The sequence below is a fragment of the Artibeus jamaicensis genome, unplaced genomic scaffold, assembly GCF_021234435.1.
Source record: "Artibeus jamaicensis isolate MK-2021 breed Jamaican fruit bat unplaced genomic scaffold, CSHL_Jam_final contig_519, whole genome shotgun sequence".
In the NCBI taxonomy this organism is placed as follows: Eukaryota; Metazoa; Chordata; class Mammalia; order Chiroptera; family Phyllostomidae; genus Artibeus; species Artibeus jamaicensis.
In genome coordinates, this window is record NW_026521871.1 from 4,009,883 (window position 1) to 4,030,386 (window position 20,504).

Below are 20,504 nucleotides of genomic sequence, written 5' to 3' on the forward strand. Positions count from 1 at the left end.
TGTAGTAAAACGCCCAGAGTCTGAAGAAATGACAGATGTGAGTGCGTACATGGAAACCAGCAGAGCGAGACAGACCCCAGTGTGGACAGGTGCCACTTTGATGGGTCCCTTACTCTGAAGGGTCCTGCACTTGCCACCTGTAAATTCTTCATAAGTTTTGGACAAATGTTCCTGCATTTTCATTTTATACTGGACCGCACGAATTGCATAGCTGGTCCTGGCTCTGACACTAACTGTATGTGCACATGTGCCCTGTTACTTAGCTTCACTGTGCCTGTTTTCTCGTAAGTGAAGCAGGGATACTAAAATTACCCCCCACACACACCATTGGGGTAAATTCGATGATTAAATGAATTACTTATGAATTAGTGTCTTTGCAGCTATTGGTACAGAAGGCACGATGTATTTCTGCATCTCCTATAGACTATCTCAGGACCAAATTAAGAAGTTACTGAAAATCTTCAAGAGCTTGGGCTTATTTGGGCTCTATCTGTCCATATTTACTTTATTAGACATTAGAACTCAGAAAAAGGTTAAAGCACAAAACCATGCAAGCACACATTGCACTAGCCATCAGAGTGAGGGTGCCACCCCTATCGTGCAGCTCTGGAACACTGCACTGCACACCCGTGACAGAATGAGTGAAGAAGGCAACAGTGTCTTTGCATTATTACGAAAATAGTTGTGGCCTAGGATCTCTTAGAAGGACCCTGAAGACTATCCTGCTCCCATCTCCAAACAGGTGTCCTAAGGTCACACTTTGAGAACTATTCCTTGAAACTAGCCTACATGATGTCCAACAGGGTGCCAGATGTATCTCCAGAGTGAATCAGCATTAGGTAATTGCAAGGAAACTATTCTTTGTTCTGTGAGTGAAGGTCTAGCCTATTGTCTTGTAAGACTGTGTAAGAACTCTGCCTATCTTCCAGAGCTGCTCTGTAGAAAAACATAGCCTCCTTTAAAAAAATGTGATAGTAATGGTACAGATCAGCCTCTATACAGAATTGTCTTAAACAGATGTATATAGGATGCTTTGAATAAAGCAGTTTGCTTTTAAGCTGTGCCTGTCCTCAAGTAGAATCAGTTCTGGGTAAGGAATTCTATCCTTAGATCATTTACCTAGAAATGTCACCCACCTCGTACACAGCTGAGCACCCTGAAAGAAGGTGTTAAAAAGACCTCTGTGAGGATGAGATATTGCATAGTTCATGCACGAAAAGTTAAACCCCTAGACTTACAGTGGAAGCACTCAGATCTTCTCCACCTCTGTTCACTCCTAATTTTGGGCTTAAAAAACATGGTGCAAGGCTCTCTGGGGAAAGGTCACACAGGGATGTGAGCCCTGACATTTGTAGGTTATCGAATTTTGAAGCAGAGTACCCATTCATGCCAATAACTACCCAGCCCCTACTATGTGCCAGTCACTGGGCTTTACCCTGTGGAGACTGGGATTGAGTAAGTTACCACTGCTGGTCTCAGCAGTGTGCAGGTGGCAGTTCTGGGGACAAGTAGTGACAATACATGATAAACAGGAATGGCACTGGTAAGAATGTGACGTTTATTACTGATATTATCACCCCTGAAATAAGTTAGAGACAGTTTCAGAGAGAGGGACTTTTGAACTGTGTGGTGGATGGAAGGGCACTCATGGGAAAGGTGTGTGGAAGGAGGTACTTCAGGAGGACTGAGACGACAGCTGGGAAAGGACGCAGGCCAGACTGTAAAATAATTTGAAGAGTGTACTGAAAGAGTGGGTGGCACCAAGACGTGGTGAACGGGGCAGGCTGGAAGATGATGAGTTTGGTTTTAAACAAGGTAAATATGAGGTGTTTGTATGTAATCACAAAGGGACACTTATAGGTACAGAAAGTAGGTCAGAGGAAACCGACAGGTAACTGGCATTCAGAGTATTGCAGTAGACCTAGCAACTGTTTAAAGTTCTTCCTCAGTAATGTGGAAAAATAATTTTTATAGAATCATTTTTCTCCTAATGATGGTATAGGGATAAATACCATCATTAAGGATAAATGAACACATTTCTTTAGTTGGTTTTAATTGGGTTCACCTATATGATATTTATAGATCTACTAATTTAGGGTTAATTTTCTCTTTTCTTATTTAGGCTTAAGAATAGTTATCTTTGGTTAATTCCAGAAGTGATATATTCAGCATGTGGCATAAAATAAAAATCACTGGTGGGATGGGAGTAAAAGACTGAAAACTGCACTTGAAAAACAATTTAAAAACATTGTAATAAAAAATAAAAATCACCGAATAAGAGAAATATACCCAAAAGCTGATAAGTGAAACAAACAGTTCAGTTAAAGCTTCCTAACTAGGTGGTAGTGTTTAGTGTTTTTTTTCCTTTCCTTCCTCCCTTGCCATAAAATACAAGATTAACTGCATCACTGACTTTAGGACAAAACTGCTTGGAGCCAAATCAGTCATAGAACTTGGGCAGCAACATTAGGATTTGGCCTGAATTGATAGGAGATGGTAAAACTCAGAAGTAACTTAAAAATCTGTTTCACTTTGGTGGGACAAACAACCCCTCCAAGAATGGCCCCAAATTTACACTCTAACTGCTCACCCTAAAGATTCATGACCAGAAGCAGCTACCCAGTTATTCTGAGACTACACTGCTCTTTGAATCTTAATTCTCAATCTAAGACAGGCCAACATTCTGAAATAGTCACTATTTGTTAAGAAAGACCACAGAACTTGTTGGAAGCAGCCAGTAAAATGGCTTACTTCAAACAGAAGAGTGCTATGGGTTTGAGGTAAAGGTGCTGACCTAGGCTGAAAAATCTTTTATGTGCTCTCTATTACATCATAAGTTCAAGGGAAAAAAGGACAATAAGCTTTACTTTCAAATTTACTAATTCCTATGCTATTAAAGTAGTTGGTAATTTAATGAACATAATGTATGCACTGAAAATTTGCTGGCCAAGGCTGTGAGCTACCTAGGAACTAAAATAAGAGATGAGGACATGTACTAGGTGCCACATTCGCTAAAGGTTTATGAGGTCCTAAATAACTGATTTGCAGGTTGATTCCAGCAATGAGGTCTGTCTATGACCCTTTCTCTCTTATTAGAGTGGAAGTGGCTGGATTTGAACACCATTTGTATGTTAGAATCTCTGAGCCAGGAGTAACCTGTTCTTTTTGGGATTCATATTCTTTATCTTTAAATCCCAAAGACAGTACTCTAAACTTCAAAGTACGTTGTAAACTCTAATAGTTTAATTTTTTTGCTACTAATCAACGACACCATATTTATAAAGATTTCTTCCCTAATACCTGTTTGCTAAAATTCAGTGTAGGAGTGTTAATGGGTTTCTAAATCTGTCTTTCTACTGCTAGAGCAATGCAACAGGAAAAATGTTTGCAATTTAAAAATAAGCAGCATATACATACTCATCGTGAACAATGGTGGGGCCATCCCTCGTTAAGGCCTCCTCCTTGATGACGTTGATAAGTTCAAAGGTACTGCTTATGGGGGCATCAGGGTTAGGCCATTTGGGACACTGAAAGTGTCGAACTTCTAGGACATAGTCATCCTGCAACCAAGACAACAAGAGTTTATTTCACTCTATACTCTAATGACTAGAACTTGCTCTTGAGAAAGCATATCTTACGGGTAGCTGAAGAATGCCAGGTTAACCAGGGTGGAGCTGGAAAAAAAATTAGGGCAGTCTGCCTGCCATAGAGAATGAGGAGCTCATGACAGTGAAATAGCAGAATCCTATTTTGTTAGGCATGAATTTGAAGTGACAACTCTTATCTTTAAAAATAAAGAAAAAAAGGAAAGGAGTTAGGAGATCATTTCAATTACTATGTAAGCCAGCTTCTCTCTTAGCTACTCCATAAGAAGGCAGTTATTACATGTCAAAATGCTGTGTAACAAAAAGGTTGTAATAGTATCATGTCTGCAACACACTGCAAAGTTTACATTTCTGATGGTAAAGAAAATACTGAACTCTAGTATATACTGCTTGTATAATTATGTCAACAGACCTCTTTGTGTGGCTTTCTTCTCTGTGCTCAGAGGAACTGGTTACATTTCACCTATCCAGCTGGGAAAGCAAATATGTGAAGGAAGGAAAGAAAAGGGAAGTGTGCATATTTAAAATTAGGTCATATTCTAATGCCTGGGTCTGCCTTGAGCATGGTAAATTACCCCAGTATTTCTCTGGACGACCCAGGAGCAGATACGGCTATGAGTCAGGAACTGAGGGCTAGGTTACCTGTGTAGCTTCCAGGATAAAGTCATGGATGATAATTTGTTCTTCATTAGAGAGGCACAGTCTGTCTTTGCTGATAAGGGTGACGGTAAAGGCCTCACAGTTCATGGACTCTTCTCGGCTTGGCCAGTACACAAACTCATCTTCCGCCTACAGGAACAACAACAACAAAATCCTCTGCAGGGCTGTTAAATATTTGTTTATTAGTTTTCTTGCAAAATGATTCCTTATGTTTGCCTACCTCTGGAGTCAACTTTCAAAATTGGTTCACAGAATTGCGTGTCTCCCCACCTGATCATGCTGAGTTTGTTGGTTATTGTGTTGTAAAACATATACGATAGTAACCATTTCCTAACACTTTTCCCCTGTGTCACTGTAACAACCAAAATGCACTCATGGGGAATGCATTACCCACATTTGAGAATTACTGTGCAATATAATTGTCATGAAAAAGGAGACGAGGTTTAGGTCAATTAATTGTAACCTATTCACAGTTGCTTAAGCAACGAATGGTTATTTCCTATGGATGATGTTAATAACAGCTCTACAACTGATTTAGCACTTTGCAAAGGACTTTTGCAACATTATCCATCTTAGTTAATTTTTATCACCTGCCTTTACAGACGAGGACACCAAGGCTCAGAGAGGTCTGAAGTTGTGTAAAATCACACTGCTAAGAAATGTTATATACAATCTCTTGAAAAGGTTGTATATAAATAAGCATGCTGGCTCTAAGTACAAGGTGTTCTTAAAAGAAAAGTTAGTATGTCAATGTTAGGTTTCGAAAGGGGATAATAGAGAAAGTCTTTCAGCCTTGAATCAGGCATGCTTTAAAATGTCCATCTATTTTAAGATTAGAAGTAAATATTCAGGCTTGGTACTTGAATTCCATCCTTAAACTAAGGAGGCCTAAAGAAGTTAATTGCATGGGTTGGAGACCTTGTGAGAGATACAGTGATTTTTATAATAGGCCTTCCTTCCCCTTTTTCTAACTAGTTCAAATGGCAAACTAAAGTTTGCCTGTAATTTATAAATTTCTATGGCATTTTCTTGAAATTGCTTTGGTACTACCAGGGAAGTCAGAAGTAATTCTGAATAGTGTTCAAAACAAAGAGGGTTTTGTTTAATCTTACAATGCTGCATTAGAAATGAGCCAACAGTCCAATAAGACTTATCACCCTTTCAAGTTTCAATACAGCTTATTGCCAAGTACATTTTTATTTTTAAAGCTCAGCATACGGGGAAGCAGATTAGCAACTGGGTTCAGGCTATACAAAGGAAGTCTGTGACTGTCATGTGTTTCAGTAAATTTTGCCCAAGGAAATGTGGAAGTAGAGCCCTTTAACAGGCATTAAAAACAAGGTAATGATGGACAGGGTCACTACGTTTAATCAGTATGTACAGACTAAGCATAGGATTTAGGGTTGGATGTGATCCTGAATACATTAATCTATCTATGCCTTACATTCCATAGCTGCAAAGTGGAAATAATAAAACTACCTATCTCAAAGAACTTTTATGATGATAACATGAATAGTAAATTATTGGATTGGTCTAAAAACTGCCAGAGGGATTTGTGGAGAACAGGCAGAGAAAAACTTTTGAATGCAGTTAGTAAAGTAGGGAATAACTGATCATCTTGAAAGACTGGGAAAAAGAAATCCACTTCTTAATTCAGTAGGCACACTGGTCTCATGCTTATTTTGCTGGCAAATAAAAGGTCTGTCTAGAAGGTATCCAGCCACGTAATGTGAAAAATAGAAACCTTTCTCGAAGAAGTTACAAGAAACATTGTACATAGGACAATGGCACCTCAATCCGCTACAAAGTAGGCACCTTGGGACCTCACACAGTTCTCTCAGTTGCCATCAGCTGCCCTGTTGTATTTTCCCAAATCTCATTGACAGCCTAAAACCTCTTCCCTTTCAAAGGTGATATGAGTTTTGGGAAAAGCCAAAAGTTGCAGGGCACCAATTCTGGGCTGTAGGGGGACTGAGTCACCTGGGTGATTTGATGTTTCACCAAAAACACTTCGCACAAGGTCTGATGCACCAGTGGGTGTGTTGTCATAATGAAGCTGCCTATCACCAGTTACCCAGAGCTGAGGCCTTCTGAATCACCTGAATGTTTTCCACAGAATGTTCAATCTTAATGAAAAATTTGATGGCCACACAGTACACATCTCTCTCAATGGCACCTACCACCCCCACTGACTAGTGCAATGAAGTTGTCATTGTTCACACATGCACATTCCAGTCCACTCCCCTGGCTGCTGGGTTACATCGATGTTGTGCAAACTGTTCTAGTTATATTAACAATGGCTGGATTTTCCTGGACAGAACTTACATATTTATACAGGTCAAAGATGCCTAGGCATCTCTAACAGTGCTTTCTGAATGAGGAACCAGTGACTGTTGGGCTATTCATAGAACTGTGGTCTTGTCACATTATAGTAGTAATAAAGCAAACTAGGTATCCAGAGACATTATTTTATGGGAAATTACAACAAATGCATCTGACTTTTGACCCTGGACCTGAGAGTGCAGCTGAGTGTGACTGATCCAGCCCGGCCTCCCCAGGCCAAAGAATCACTGAGGTGATGTGTTCCAGGGCAGTTCCTCCATCCTCACTGTCTGCAGACCATTTATCCACTTATTTGGTCCAGCCTTCCCCTAGCCTCCCCATACAATTGGGCTTATGATAGATGCTTTTGGTGACTCTCCTCTGTTAAGTGACAATAGCAAAATACTAACTCAGCCAAAAAATGAACGTTTTAACAACCCTAAATGCCTCCAAATTCCACATGCTAACAGAATAGACCCCTACTGCCAACTAATTTGATAATTTACACTCCAGTTTTTAGCTTCAGATTCTCAACTTTGTTGCCATTCTATCATGCAGAAGCAGCCTTGGTATTCTGAAGCTGAGCAAAATGCGACACAGTGAAGAAGTTCCTACTGACTGGGCACACAGTCAAATGCATGTCACCCAGACAAGGGTTCAATCACACGCTGCTCTTTCCTGATTAGAAACTCACTAATCTGACCTCATGGAGGCTGATCCTCACTGTGTTTCTGTTTTTGTTTTGACTTCCTGTGCTTCCTTGTCCTTATACTAACTTTTGAAACCAAACTACTTCTGGAACTTAGAGAGCTAAGCACAAACATTTAAGTTTCTTTTGATTAACTTGCTGACCCTCCTACATAGAGAGCTCAACAGGGAAGGACTAACAGGAGGAGAAAGAGGTAGTAGCTTCAGAAAGTTCTTAAAAGTAAGTTGTAAGAAAAATAGCCTTTCCTTATCTCCTCCCCTATAATAGAGCTGACTTATCTATGGCAGAAAGAAAAGTAATGAAATTATTACTTTTGATACCATTTTTTAGGGGGGGGCAAGAAACATTCCTATGATATGGCTGCAACATATACTAGAGGAAAAATGATTGAAAGCATGGTCTCAGGAAAGAGGTGACTCAGGTTTAAACCCTGATTCTAATTGTTTGTGTATGCCCTTGGGCAAGTTACTTCCGCCAGTTTTCCCACCTATTAAATGAGATGATAATAGTACCTACTGTCATAAAATTATCAAGGGGAATGGATGAGTTCAAGCATGTCCAGTAAGAAGCACAGTTATATCCTCAAATGTTAGCTGCTTTTATAACTTATTTTTCTAAAGTGACGTATAGCGACTAGGACATGGGGTCAGGGTCATACGTTATTGAGGTTATTAGCAAAAGGACCTTTTCAGAGCCTTCTGCCACACTGCCGTGTCAGCCCAACCGAGGAGTGCTGTCACCAGCGTTAGAGAACAAGTAAGGGAGCTGACTGGGGACTACAAAAGGAATCCGTACAGCCTTAAATGTGAGAGGTCTGAATTCCCTCCCTAGCATCTACAGACACTGCAGCCCTGTGGCAAGGTATCAAAGTAATTTATGCTACAGCCGCATCGGCTCATTAATATATAGCAGATGTGCTTTACTCACCAAGCTCTGGTTGTCTGGCAGCATGACAATGATCTGTGCATTATGATCCCAAATCATTCGCCAGAAATCTTTCGTAGTATGTGGCAGAGGATGCTGGGTTATAATAAATTCATTGCTCCTATAATAGCCCTTCAGTTAGGAAGACGAAAAATCAGTGATTATGGGCGTTTTATTCTAACTTTGCAGTAGTAAAACATACTGATGAAATAAGATAGCATTATTTTGATGATACTAAAATAATTGAAGAAGACATTCAGTGCATTTGAATTTTTAGATACACTTCTGCTAACATGGGTAGGGGATTTTCTTTCCATGTACAATTCACTTCTAGTTACCCCTGCAGTTTTTACTTAACAGTAATTTCAACATTTTTTCAAAGACTAGATGGGTGAAATTAACAATAAAATTAATTCCTTAACAAGCATTTTCCTTAATTTAAGCATTTTTGTATTCCCACTAATTAGGTACCTTTTGTTAGAGGTTCCAAGATAGAAAAATCTCTATAATATTGATAATTTGCATTGATAAATTCTTTGAAAAAATAAAACCAGCCACATAGGTGGTATCTGCTCTTTAGCACCTTAAAGTTTAACTGTTGACTCTCACCATGATATAAGAGGCATTGATATAATCTGTTCCTTTCATTCCGGGCAACGGCGCAAGACCCACTCGAGCACGCTCAGCTGTCACATGGAAAAGACAAAACACCACATTTGCCTGTTACACACAGAACCAACAGCACTCTCTGAGATTTACTTGGGAAGCAATATATCCTCTTGGTTCCCCTTTCTTTTTAAGACTTACCTATATTTTTAACCAAGCTAAAGTGTTATCAGCTCAGGCAGAATGTAAAGTGAAATTTTGCTACACATTCCCAGGACACAGGCATTGCAGGAATAAAATTTTACTGTGGGAGAGGTTTCCACAGGACATCACTAAATACTCTGTGTGGAGATGACAGAGGGTCCCAGATAAATTGTACTCTGGTTTACTATCCCTACAGTTGTACCACTATATTTTACTTTGCTCTTTTCCCTTCCCCTTATTCATATCCTTCTCCCCATGAAGGGCTTAACACACAGTGCCCTTTTCCAGCAATCACCCCTGCCTGTGTCCACAGCACGCACACAATAACCTCTGCTGTGTCCTCAGTTATACAAAGGTCACCACCTCTCACCAGTGCTTTGATCTCAACAACCAGAATACTCGAATGATGTAGTTACCATTGTAAAGATTAACTTGGAATCTATGTTTTAATGTGGTGTTAATGCCACAGTGAGAATGGATATCAATTTTTCTTTTCACTAGTTAAGATAAGGTAGAAGGCACCCAATTCTTGAACTTTGAGGTGAACTGAAACTAGATTTCATGTCCCACAGATGCAGCATCTTGCTGGCACTGACCCAGCCTTCACTGTCCTATGCATAATAACCCCTCTCTCCCCTGCCTCTTTACATGACACATAATACCCAGTGAAAAAGATGCTAATAGGCTGAACCAAGGCAAACTGATTTTGAGATCTTACATGGCACGACTGAAGAGTTTCTGTTCTTTTCTTTGTTACACTCTTTCTGAGCACTAAAGCATTCCACATATTTTGCATTACATTGTGTGACCAGCTGAAAGAAAAAGAAAACCATTTCAGTCTTCCTTCAAAGGTAGACTTGTAGCCATATTGTGATAATCATTTCACAATATATACATAAATCATTACCTTGTAGACCTTGAACTTATACAATGATATATATCAACAAAGGTAGGGGAAAAACCAATAAACAAACAATCAAAAAGGAATAACTGATGGCATCTGCTTGATGATCTGGGAAAAAAATACCAATAATCAGATTACTGAGAAATAAAAACAGTCTTATGCCCCTGAGAACATTTTTTGTGTTTCATTAGTGGTACTTCTCTCAATTATCTGAGTTGTCTGCATGCTTGTGCTTTCCCCCTTTACTTTGACAGCCTTCCACATTATTTATAACTGAGTAGTTAGAAGGAAGATCAAGGGCTTGGAATTTCCTCTAGCAACTTCCTCTGCTTGAGCAAAGGGAAAAATAAGAACACCTTCATATAAAGCGAAGGTCGCCAGAGGGAACTCTGCTGTTTTGATGTTGGGCCACTCCTAAATACAAGCAAAACCAAGCAGGCTCACACCCTGAGTTGCTTGGGAGAGGAAGTAGGTAGTTAGTATCCAGAAGCAAACTCAGGCTATAGGGTCAGGAAAAAAAATCCGAGTGTGAGTCCTGGCTACACCATTTATTGGCAGCAGGAGTCTGGGCAAGACACTTCTCATCTCCTCACTTCTTTATAAATGTGGGGCCATATCCATCTTATAGGATGCTTGGAAGATGAAATACAGGGTGGGGCAAAATTAGGTTCACAGTTGTAAGTATGTGAAACACAGAGTTTATTCTCATGTTATTAGTTATTTTTGTATGACTTTCCATCTGAACTGTAAACCTACTTTTGCCCCACCCTGATTTTCCAAAGGTCCTAAAACTGCACATATCGCTCAGTAGGTCTTGGATAAATGGCACTTACTTTCTGTTTGCATTAATATCAAAGGGTATTAAACACAGCAACATTTTCAAGTTCTAAATAAGTGGGAAGCCTGTCAGGTGAATGCTTCTTGTTTCTATGATCAGGTGTTAGGCTTCTTTGTGATCGGCATTATGTAAGTAATAGATGTTTATTGAATCAATGTGGATTTTTTTGTTATAATTCCTCAGGCACAAGAGCTACACTAGGAAAAACTGCTTCAGGGTAATATGTGGTAACCATATTTCTTAAAGAACTGACTAAGATCTCAGTAAATTTCTGTTGAATCGACATTGTTCTAAGACTGTGATAAATAATTAGCCCAGTAGTTTGGTTGTTCTTTCTTTTTCTATAAATAGGTTGATTTAACCTATTTTTCTATAAATAGATTGATTCTATAAATCCTACATATATGTACACATTTTGGTCCATCGTCACAGTGGTTATGGGAACTGTCTCCTCCCAGTGCTTTAGTACTAATGTCAACGGCCCTAGAGGTAGTTGGCAAGTTTCTGATTCTTGTTTTTTCCCTTCTACTTAAGTTCTAAAGTGGATAGTGTCTGTAAAAGGACCGATTACCTGGCTCCCAATGGAATGAACTGATTTCTTTGATGAATTTTTTAAAAAGTATGTGTAAAATATTATAGAAATAGAACAGACAGCATTTAAAAATGTTGGTTCATATTCACTCATATGTGGAATTTAACGAACAAATGAGCTAACAAGCAAAACAGAGACAGACTCATAGATGGAGCGCAGATGACAGCCAGTGGGTGGGGGACATTAGCAGGTGGAGAGATTGAGCAAAGGAAAAAGGACTCATGGACATGGACAACAGTGTGGGGGTTGTTGGGGGGAGGGGGTGTCAGGGGACTCAATGGTAATGGAAAAATATCATAAAGATTATATATTAAAAAAAGAAATGTTGGTACTTAATATTTTTAGAGCTCATTTTAGACATTTAAAATGAGACACTAGTCCCCACTATGAATTAACTTAAATGGTATTTAGAGGAAATTGGACACTGTGAAGGAAGAGCTAGGAGTATGAAACTGTTACAACCCAACAGTGAAATTAATCTTTTTCACTTCATCTCACTTGTTATACTTTGCTTGGCTGTCTGATTTCTTTAGGTGAGATTCAAATGAAGGATTCGGAGTCTATGAAATGTTTTACCATGAAAACTAAACTATAGAGATTCATCTAATTCTTTCCATCTTGATACAAAATGAGAAATTACACATAGAGCAATGTGCGAAAAAAGTAGAATTTAAAAGACTGAGAGACTAAGAAATAGGAAACAGTGATTAGACAACGTTTGACAGTTGTAATAAATCCTTTGAGATAACTCAGCTTTTCTGATCTTAATTACTTTAAAAGTCCTGATAGTCTCCTTTTTTTTCACCATTACTTCAAGTCAATTCCACCAAACCTTAACTACCTGTTAACTTCTTCATGCCCCTATGAAAGAAAAAGAACAATCATTTAGGAAAAGTTAACTTTTATCTAGTACTCTATAGATCTTTCCCAGATTCTAAACCATCTATTAGGATCGTCTTTATTTTTTAGAGCAATATGTCAATAATTACCATTCTTAATAAGGATATGATAGATTAGTTCAGAAAAAATGCAGGGTTTTTTTTGAACTGTAAGGACTGACTCAGAACACTGTCATTGCAGTCAGGGGCTGATGTATATGTTCACATAAAGCTGTAAATTGTTTAGGGGAAAATACAGCACCACACTATCTACTTGGATACCAACAATGCACACAGAGGCTGACCTTTGTATTTCTTAGCATTATGTTTGAGGAGTATAAATACCAATCCATTTCAGTCTGTAGGCTCATGCAAAAAAGACATAACCCCAAACTCAAGGTACTTCTTTACTTCCTTGCTTTTTTACCAAAGAAATGTATGTGAAGCACTACCTTGAACTGTTTTTCCAGTCGTGTCTTTCCGCCTACTCCTGGTATGAGGATGCTATTTACATAGCTATGCAGTTGATTTGAAGATACTTCAGTCTCTTTTCCAAGAATGGCTTCCAACAAGGCATCGTGGATGAAGATGTACTGCTCCTAAAAGGTACAGTAATGGTAGTAACCTCCACCCTGTCCATTAAATCTACATTTGATGAGCTCTTCCCCTAGAATGCACCTCCCAGTGAATTCCTTCAAGCATTCACAGCTATGTGGTTTGCCCCAATACTTACTTTGTAAGTTTTTTTTAAGGTAGAGATTGAGTGTAGTTCTATATTCCATACCGTGCCCCAAACAGGAGGTTCAATGCATTGAGCAATGGAGAAGGTGTGTTCAATGCAGAGCTCTAGAACCATTCTCTCACATGTTATGTATTTTTTTTCACTCCCTATAGCACTGAACACAGCCCTAGGCCCTACAGTATCAGCTATATAAGTGTGACTGTAGTTGTTGAGAAATCCAAATTTAAGATTCACACAGAAATGGGACACTATGAGACAAAGAATAATATCATGACTAGGACATCTTCTAATACAAAACCTATAAATTCTTTCGAGCCTGAGGAGAATGAATCTCTCTCCTCAATATCATTCAACTTTCAGTTAATGAATGTGCCAGAATCTTATGACACTGGCAGCGGCCACTCCTTACCTCAGTCTGGACGAGGTAGTTACGCTGTGTCCTGATATGCTTCAGGAAACCCAGGACATTAACTGTGCTTTTGTCTTTTATCTGTTGCAGCATGCTGTCTATTACAATGTAGGTGCCTGTTCTGCCCACGCCGGCGCTGGAAGAAATGGGGACACTCAACTAGTACCTCTTGCTTAACCATGTCATGAACTGCAGATTAGAAAAATTACCATCTCAGTGGCTAATGAGTATAGAAATAACCCTGATGTTTAGATAGATTATTCATCCTGGATAGTATCCAAAAACTTTATTAGGATACTCCCCATTCCATGAGTCTTGATGGGGAGCAAAGGCTGCCTTCCTGCCACAGGAGCTGCAGCAAAATGATACCTCCTGGCCTTCCCAGCCTCCTGTGGCAGCAGCCATCTCCACACCAGAGCCATGTCCGCTGAGGCGCCATGTAGGGAGTCGTTCTGCTGCTTCGGCATACGCCTGCTTCTCTGACTTTCCCGGTGGTTATGGGAGGGCCTGTTGGCCTCTCAGTAAACCCCTTTGCTGCCCAACCACTCCTCCAGTTTGCTCAGTCTGAGGTCCTATTTAAACAGGTGCTTCCCTTTAATAATCCAGGTATAGAATAAGAATGTCATGTCTAGACAATTAGGCCTCTTATTCACGTTTTCTATTGTTACTGAAACTGTATTCAGTACTGCAGACTTTAAATATAATGTAGCAAGCTTCTTTGGTAGAATTTTCCCCAGCAGGTCCCTGTCTCATACAAGTCTACTGATACCCAAGTCCTTTTGATAGACATTTATCTGTATTTTATTGATTCCTACATGGGTTAGCAAACATGTACAGTTCTTATGGGCCTTTAAACAGAAGATGGGTTCCAATTTCTGCAAAGGACCTTGTGTAGCATGAGAACAGAGAAGTGCTTAGAAAATGCTGTGCACAATATCCATTTGAATATCAATGAAAATAAGAAAATCGAATAAAATTTCAAACAAAACAAATAAAGGCACTTTTTAAATAGCCAACTAAGGTTGTTTGAGGTAGTTAAAGAGAGAAAATGGATTTTACAGAAGGCTTTCCCAGTGTTTTAAAAAAGTTTATATAGCATGTATAAACTAAAATTTTGAAGACAAAAGCCTTCATATGTATTGTAATTAACATTATTTCAAGGAACCCACAAGGAAAGCCATATACAAAACCTCAAAATCTCTACTGCAGAAAGTTCTAAACGTGTGTTTAAGGTCAGATATTTACATAGTATGAGCAGCCTGCAATTTCCCCATATACCATAGAGATAATAAAATGTTATAAAATCTAGAGATTCATCCTCTAAGAGTAGATTTTGTTTTAATCTCAGAAGCAGCAGATCTTAATGTCATGGGAATAGAATTACTTTACATAACCCTAACAGGTCTTACTGGTCCCAGTTTTCAATGGAAGACTCAGTTCCTTAATCAAAACCCAAAAAAACAGTAGTAGCAGGGCCACAGTGGCCCAGATTCACAAGGCCCACAGCCCCTGCTCTGCCCACTTCAGATGCAGAACCTGGCAGGAGACAGGGGAAGACACCGGCCCCACCTGCAGTGCACCAACACGGGGCCCATCTCTGGCATCCGGGCTGCTGAGGACCTCCTCACGAAGGTGAGGACTGGCAGAGCGTACTCGGGGACTCCCATGTCAGGCCACTGTGTGTAGTGATACTGGATTACCACCCTTTCGTTCTGACGTCCCTTGGGATTTCCCTTCTGACCCTATGAGAAAGGTGAAAAAAGATGTCTTTAAGTAAGCTGAGTGTGAGCATTCTGGAGCTAATGCGAGCATGCTAGGAAACAGGACCCCTGATCTCATTCATCCTGACGTTCCTGGGCCAGGTACTTCCTCATTGTGGCCACCTCCTGCCATAAATGGAGAAGGTGTATCAGACATCTCTTAGGAGAGAAAACGGTTTAAGGTTATACCAAGAATGAATGTTTAAAACTAGGGTTTTTTTTTTTAAACCACATTGAGCACTTTGCAATTTGCCTACAAGACCTCCATTTCCTGACTTGCTCCAGCAGGCCTGCGTGCTCTGCTCTCATCTGACTGTGGGCTGTGACTCCCATTCCTTCCCACTGTCTGGGCAGGACCTTCAGGAGCCCAGGTGCTGGCTGCTGCTGTGTGTGCTCCAGGAAGTTCGGGGAGGGTCCTAAGTGACAAATGATTCTCTGGCTCTAGAGTCAAAGGCAGAAATAAATTTATCATTTTTTTTTAATTTAGTGTTTTTTTTTAAAGATTTTATTTATTTATTTATCTTTAGAGCAGAAGAGAAGGAGAGAGGGAGAGAAACATCAATGTACGGTTGCCTTTCATGCATCCCCTGCTGGGAACCGGCCTGCAACCCTGGCATGTGCCCTGACCGGGAATCAAACCGCGAATGTCTGGTTGGCAGGCCCGCGCTCAATCCACTGAGTTACACCAGCCAGGGCCATAAATTTATCATTTTTATAAATGAATTTTTCAGAGTAGTTTTCTTTTAAGTGGCTAAACTTTTTACAATTTAAATATTTTGGATGAAAAATTTCTCCAAACAGATCCCTTGCAATGATATGTCTTTTTTATTACCAATACCTCTAAGAAACTTTTTTTAATGACCCAGGGTCATGAATAAATCAACACTGAAGCTTGTAGGGCATTTGGCCCTGTGCTACAAAGACCCCAGATGGCTTTGATTTCTTCATTTTTCTGTTAACTCTCATTTGCCTGTCTTCTTTCTCATTTTTAGTTATTACTTTATCCTCTTATCAGTGAGCAAAACATCTGAAATTGCCATGTGGTTCCTTCCTCTGACTGACGCTGTTTCTGAAATAAGAGTAAGTCAACCATGTTTACATACCTGACGGGTTTCCATGAGTATGGGCTTTGTAAGTATAAACTGATTATTGGTTAGCTTGAGCCAGCTAACGGATAATACAGTGCTACTGATTTTTAAATATTTCTGCTATTCTTGGGAAAATCTATACCTAGAAAGGACTGTTAACCTTGGACTACAGATGGGCTTCAGAGACACTGAAATTGTACATAATAACTTCAGTGAATGAATTCCTCTGGAGCAAGGGAACTACAGTTTCATCACACTCTCAAAGATGTCCAAGACTCAAAAAAGAAAAATTAAGACCCAGTGCTACAAACAACTGCTATTTCTAATTCTCTGCAGAGTGACTACTTTACATTTTCTTAATGAGCATCTGTCTGGAGTTCATAGTGCTGCTGTGCTGGTCTATGAGTCTCGATGGGACGGTGGAGTATGAACAAGAGGAACTGGCATAACTTGAAAGAGCATTTCCACAAGGTGTGATTCTGAGGATGTCCAGTTCTACAGAAAAGGGTTTTATTGTCAAGTGCTGTTGGAAAACACTTGGCAAAACAAAGTTAACTGTTTTTGTTAACTTTGCTAACTAAGTGCAAAGTTAGAGCGCTTAACTGTAGCGTTCTAATCACCCGTGTTCACTGTACACTTCTAAAGGGGGGACATATATTATGTAGCATTAGTTTCCTACACTTAGGTAGCAGGATCTGATTTTTGCAAGCATCTTGCAGGCTTACTATTCCTTGAAACACGCTTTGGGAAACAATGCCTTAAAGCTGTCAGAAAAATTGGAGTTAAAAAGCTAACTCAACAAACAGATGCTGCTGTATCTGCTAGTTACCAAAACCTAAGAAGACCTTTTAAAAAACGAAGCCTTCTTCATAAAGAGATTAAAGAACTCAATCAGGCCAATTAAATTCCATTATGTGCTTTGCCAGTATCTTTCACACAATACATTAATGTCAATCAACAGAGTTGTGAAAAAATGTTTTAAAATACTTTCTAAAAACCGAGTTGGTTATGAGAATTGGCCTTGGCTGTACAGTCATTTTCATACACGTTTAGGAAGAGACACCCTGGCACCCCACCCAATTCCTTCAGTACCTTTTTCACCTTTGTATTTCTGACTGAAAAACGACGAACAGTGTAGCAGGCGTGTACTTTTGTGCTCTTCAGTGTGACGATAATGTTTCCATACTCCTCACTATTCTCTGTTGGCCAATATTGATCACATTTTCGCTGCAAAAAGAAAAACGTAAATTATAACGGCAGTTGTTGCCCTGATTATGCTGTTGACAATATAACTTCAAATGACAACAACTTGAAATGGTTTTACCTGTTAAAATGCAGGTAATATCACTGTTGTTGACAGAAAGAGGAACTCATGGTCTGAATTGCTCAGAGGAAGGCATGACCTCTGAAGAGGTTACTCTTGGGAAAAGTTTGGCCAAGATCATTTCAGAAATGAGTCTAGTTTGCATGATCATCTTTCAACCTGTGCTACACTATCAAGTGGGCTTAAGAAAGAAACCTGTACGCTGGACCTGGAAGAAATGTGGGCAGGGTATGCTTGTTACAAAGGTAGCTTAAGGGAGGCTGGGCCATGTTCACAGCTTGGGTCACCAAAGGCAACATAGAGACTCCAACAGTCAGAGTGAAGCTGTAGTGATTTTGAGTAATAAACCTGGGACTTAGCCCTATCACAGCCTAAATTAGCACCATCTATTATAAATTATCTCATAAACTCTAAATTATTCATTGTCTTCTTTAAAAAAGGTCCTTCTAATGATGGTCCAGGTGTTTAAACAGTCTCTCTACTGCCCCCAAGTGGAACGATTAGTACTCCCTGACTACGCTGTTTCTTCCCGCTTCCCTGCCTTTGTTTTTCGTCTTCCTACATGTGGAAGCTCTCCCTTCTCTTTTCAGCCTAACTTTCCTCCTAACTCATTGTTCAAGTCTCACTTCAAATTTTGGTTTCTTTACTAAATATCTGTACTGGACAACACAGTCCCCCACTTTGCAGTGTCCCCCAATACCTTACTCCTCTCTGTATCACAGTGGACCCACTCCTGTGAGTGCACAGCTCTCACTGCCACCAGACCACAAGCAAGGAAGGGGCGAGAGGACACTCTGCGTTCCTGTAACTCTCTCCATAGCCGGTCAAGTTCCTACCCTGCTGCAGGGACTCCAGAAATATTTTTTTGAACAGGATAGATGATTAAGATAGTAAGCCCAAAGGTTCTTACTCTTCCTTTTTCCACAAGGTTTGTAATCATGACAATGATTCCAGTGTTTTGTTCCCAAATCATCCTCCAGAAATCTTCAAACGTAGACTTTAAAGGTCCCTGGGTGGCGATGTAGGCTTTTGCTTTGTTGTAACCCTTCAAAGATGACATAGCACAAAGTAAGATGAAAGCAGCATCCCAGACTAGTTAATAATTCAAGTGCCATCCATACTGAATAGGCTGTGTTTTCAGTGCAAGCTCCGTGCAGCATTAACACACACTCAAAAGTCTCTGTGGCACTCTTCAATGATTAGAAACAGGTTTATAAAAACATTTTCACTTACATCGACATAGTTTGCATTAATGTAGTCGCTGTGCTTAGAGTCTTTTCCTGGTAAAGGTCTTAACTTCACCCTACTGTGATCATCTATGGAGGATAAGAAAACAAAAAAGCAAAACCAAAATGTATAATTCAAAAACTAGCAGCATTTTGAAGTACAAGACAAGGCAAATGGTTTTTGTGGTATGTCTTGGACGCCCCTGAGAAATCTTTTGACAGAAGAGCAACTAAAAATTAAAAGAGCATTTGAAACCATCTCAAAAACATGTTCTACCTCATGCTCTGATCTGTGAATGCCCCCAAAATGTAAATTGATGTTCTTATTAGTTAATGTAAAGCAGCTGCAAGTTGCAACCCTCCAAAATTTCCTTGTCCTATAGTTTAAATCCAATTGCCAAGGTCTTTGATTACCCACGCCCCTACCTTCTCCCCATTAGTATGAATATTAAAAAGTGATTTGTTATAGCAAGTCTGCAACATCTATTTTCAGGAGGGTTCACTACTAAATTCAGTTGGACTCTTCGCCAGGCCAACAGAACCTCCACAATTGAGGGAGCTAGAGCTGCTTGTAAGAGCAATGTCACTGCAGGAATATGAAGTCAGTGACCAGATCTTAGGATCCACTTGGCTTCAGCTTATGAAAAAAAAGGGGCAATGCTTTGTGTCTCTAGTTGCCCCACAGAGTGCACTTGTATTTTCAAGGTAACAAATTAAGTAAATAAAACAAAGCTGAGGTGATAATTTTATTTTCCTTAGCTAGAAATGGGGAAAAGGCCAATTCGCATTTCTGTTTAGGGTCGTAATCATCAACAGCTAGCTCGAAAAGAAGTCCAATGCATGGATTAGCCCAGACACAACTGACAGACTTATCAAGCGCCTTTTGAAAGCCTTCTACACTCTGGGAACTGGGAATTGCTGCTGCTGTTCTGACAAATTCTCAGACCACAGTTGATGTGAGCAGGGCTGCCTAATGTAAATAGGCCCCAAATGAAAAATTTCAACTAAGGCGCCTGCATGCAAACTCTCCTGCCCTGATAGCATTATACTGTAAATTGTTATTTCTCAGACAGATGAATAAAAACATACTCTTCAAGTTGCAATTTCATATTTAATAAAGTAATAGAATGGCTAAGTAGATCAGTATAGGAGTTAGCGTGGTAGCATCAACTTATGCCTTGAAAGCTGTGATGCTCTGTGAGAGAGGCTTTTCCTACACTGTTTTTCTGGCATATTCATGGACAGATTTTACTTGCTCCATGACATTTCCCTGATACTCTTTGCTTTATAAAGGTATTTGCATAGGGGTAGACCAAGGTGACAAGTGATATGCCCAGAAGCTGACAAAGTGGACAAGAGAACACCAAAACCCAACTCTTCAAACTTAGGAAAATTGAATCATGTGTAATTTGAATTTGTGACAGTAAAACCACAATGAACTTGCAAAAGTATAACCACATCTAGCTGGAGATGGTGGTTTTCTAGTAAAACACTATGTTGGTCACATCACATAGCGGTTGCTTTAATTTCCTGCCTCCTCTTTCCTACGTATGTTTAGCCAAGGCAATGAGGTCACTAGAAATAAAGACTGCTAGGGCAGAGAGAATGGTATGTGTAGATATGCAAGACATGTATTTGTATATATCCCTGAGTTACATGGTTAGAAATGAGCTAAATGAACAAACAAATGCTCAGTCTCAGCAAAGTGAGCCT

At 39.7% G+C, this 20,504-nt stretch overlaps 1 protein-coding gene across 3 annotated transcripts in view; it reads right to left on the minus strand.

Moving 5' to 3' along the window:
• PTPRG (protein tyrosine phosphatase receptor type G) overlaps positions 1-20,504 on the minus strand; it is a 720,169-nt gene that overhangs the window by 13,939 nt on the left and 685,726 nt on the right. For all 3 annotated transcript variants that reach the window (XM_053669375.1, XM_053669374.1, XM_053669376.1), the window contains 11 exons: positions 18,799-18,881; positions 18,476-18,610; positions 17,334-17,468; positions 14,963-15,135; positions 13,394-13,529; positions 12,695-12,841; positions 9,749-9,842; positions 8,830-8,906; positions 8,224-8,352; positions 4,248-4,394; positions 3,418-3,560 (listed from right to left, as the gene is read on the minus strand). In XM_053669375.1, the coding sequence (XP_053525350.1) occupies positions 3,418-3,560; positions 4,248-4,394; positions 8,224-8,352; positions 8,830-8,906; positions 9,749-9,842; positions 12,695-12,841; positions 13,394-13,529; positions 14,963-15,135; positions 17,334-17,468; positions 18,476-18,610; positions 18,799-18,881 (1,399 nt within the window). The remainder of the gene's footprint in view (positions 1-3,417; positions 3,561-4,247; positions 4,395-8,223; positions 8,353-8,829; positions 8,907-9,748; positions 9,843-12,694; positions 12,842-13,393; positions 13,530-14,962; positions 15,136-17,333; positions 17,469-18,475; positions 18,611-18,798; positions 18,882-20,504) is intronic.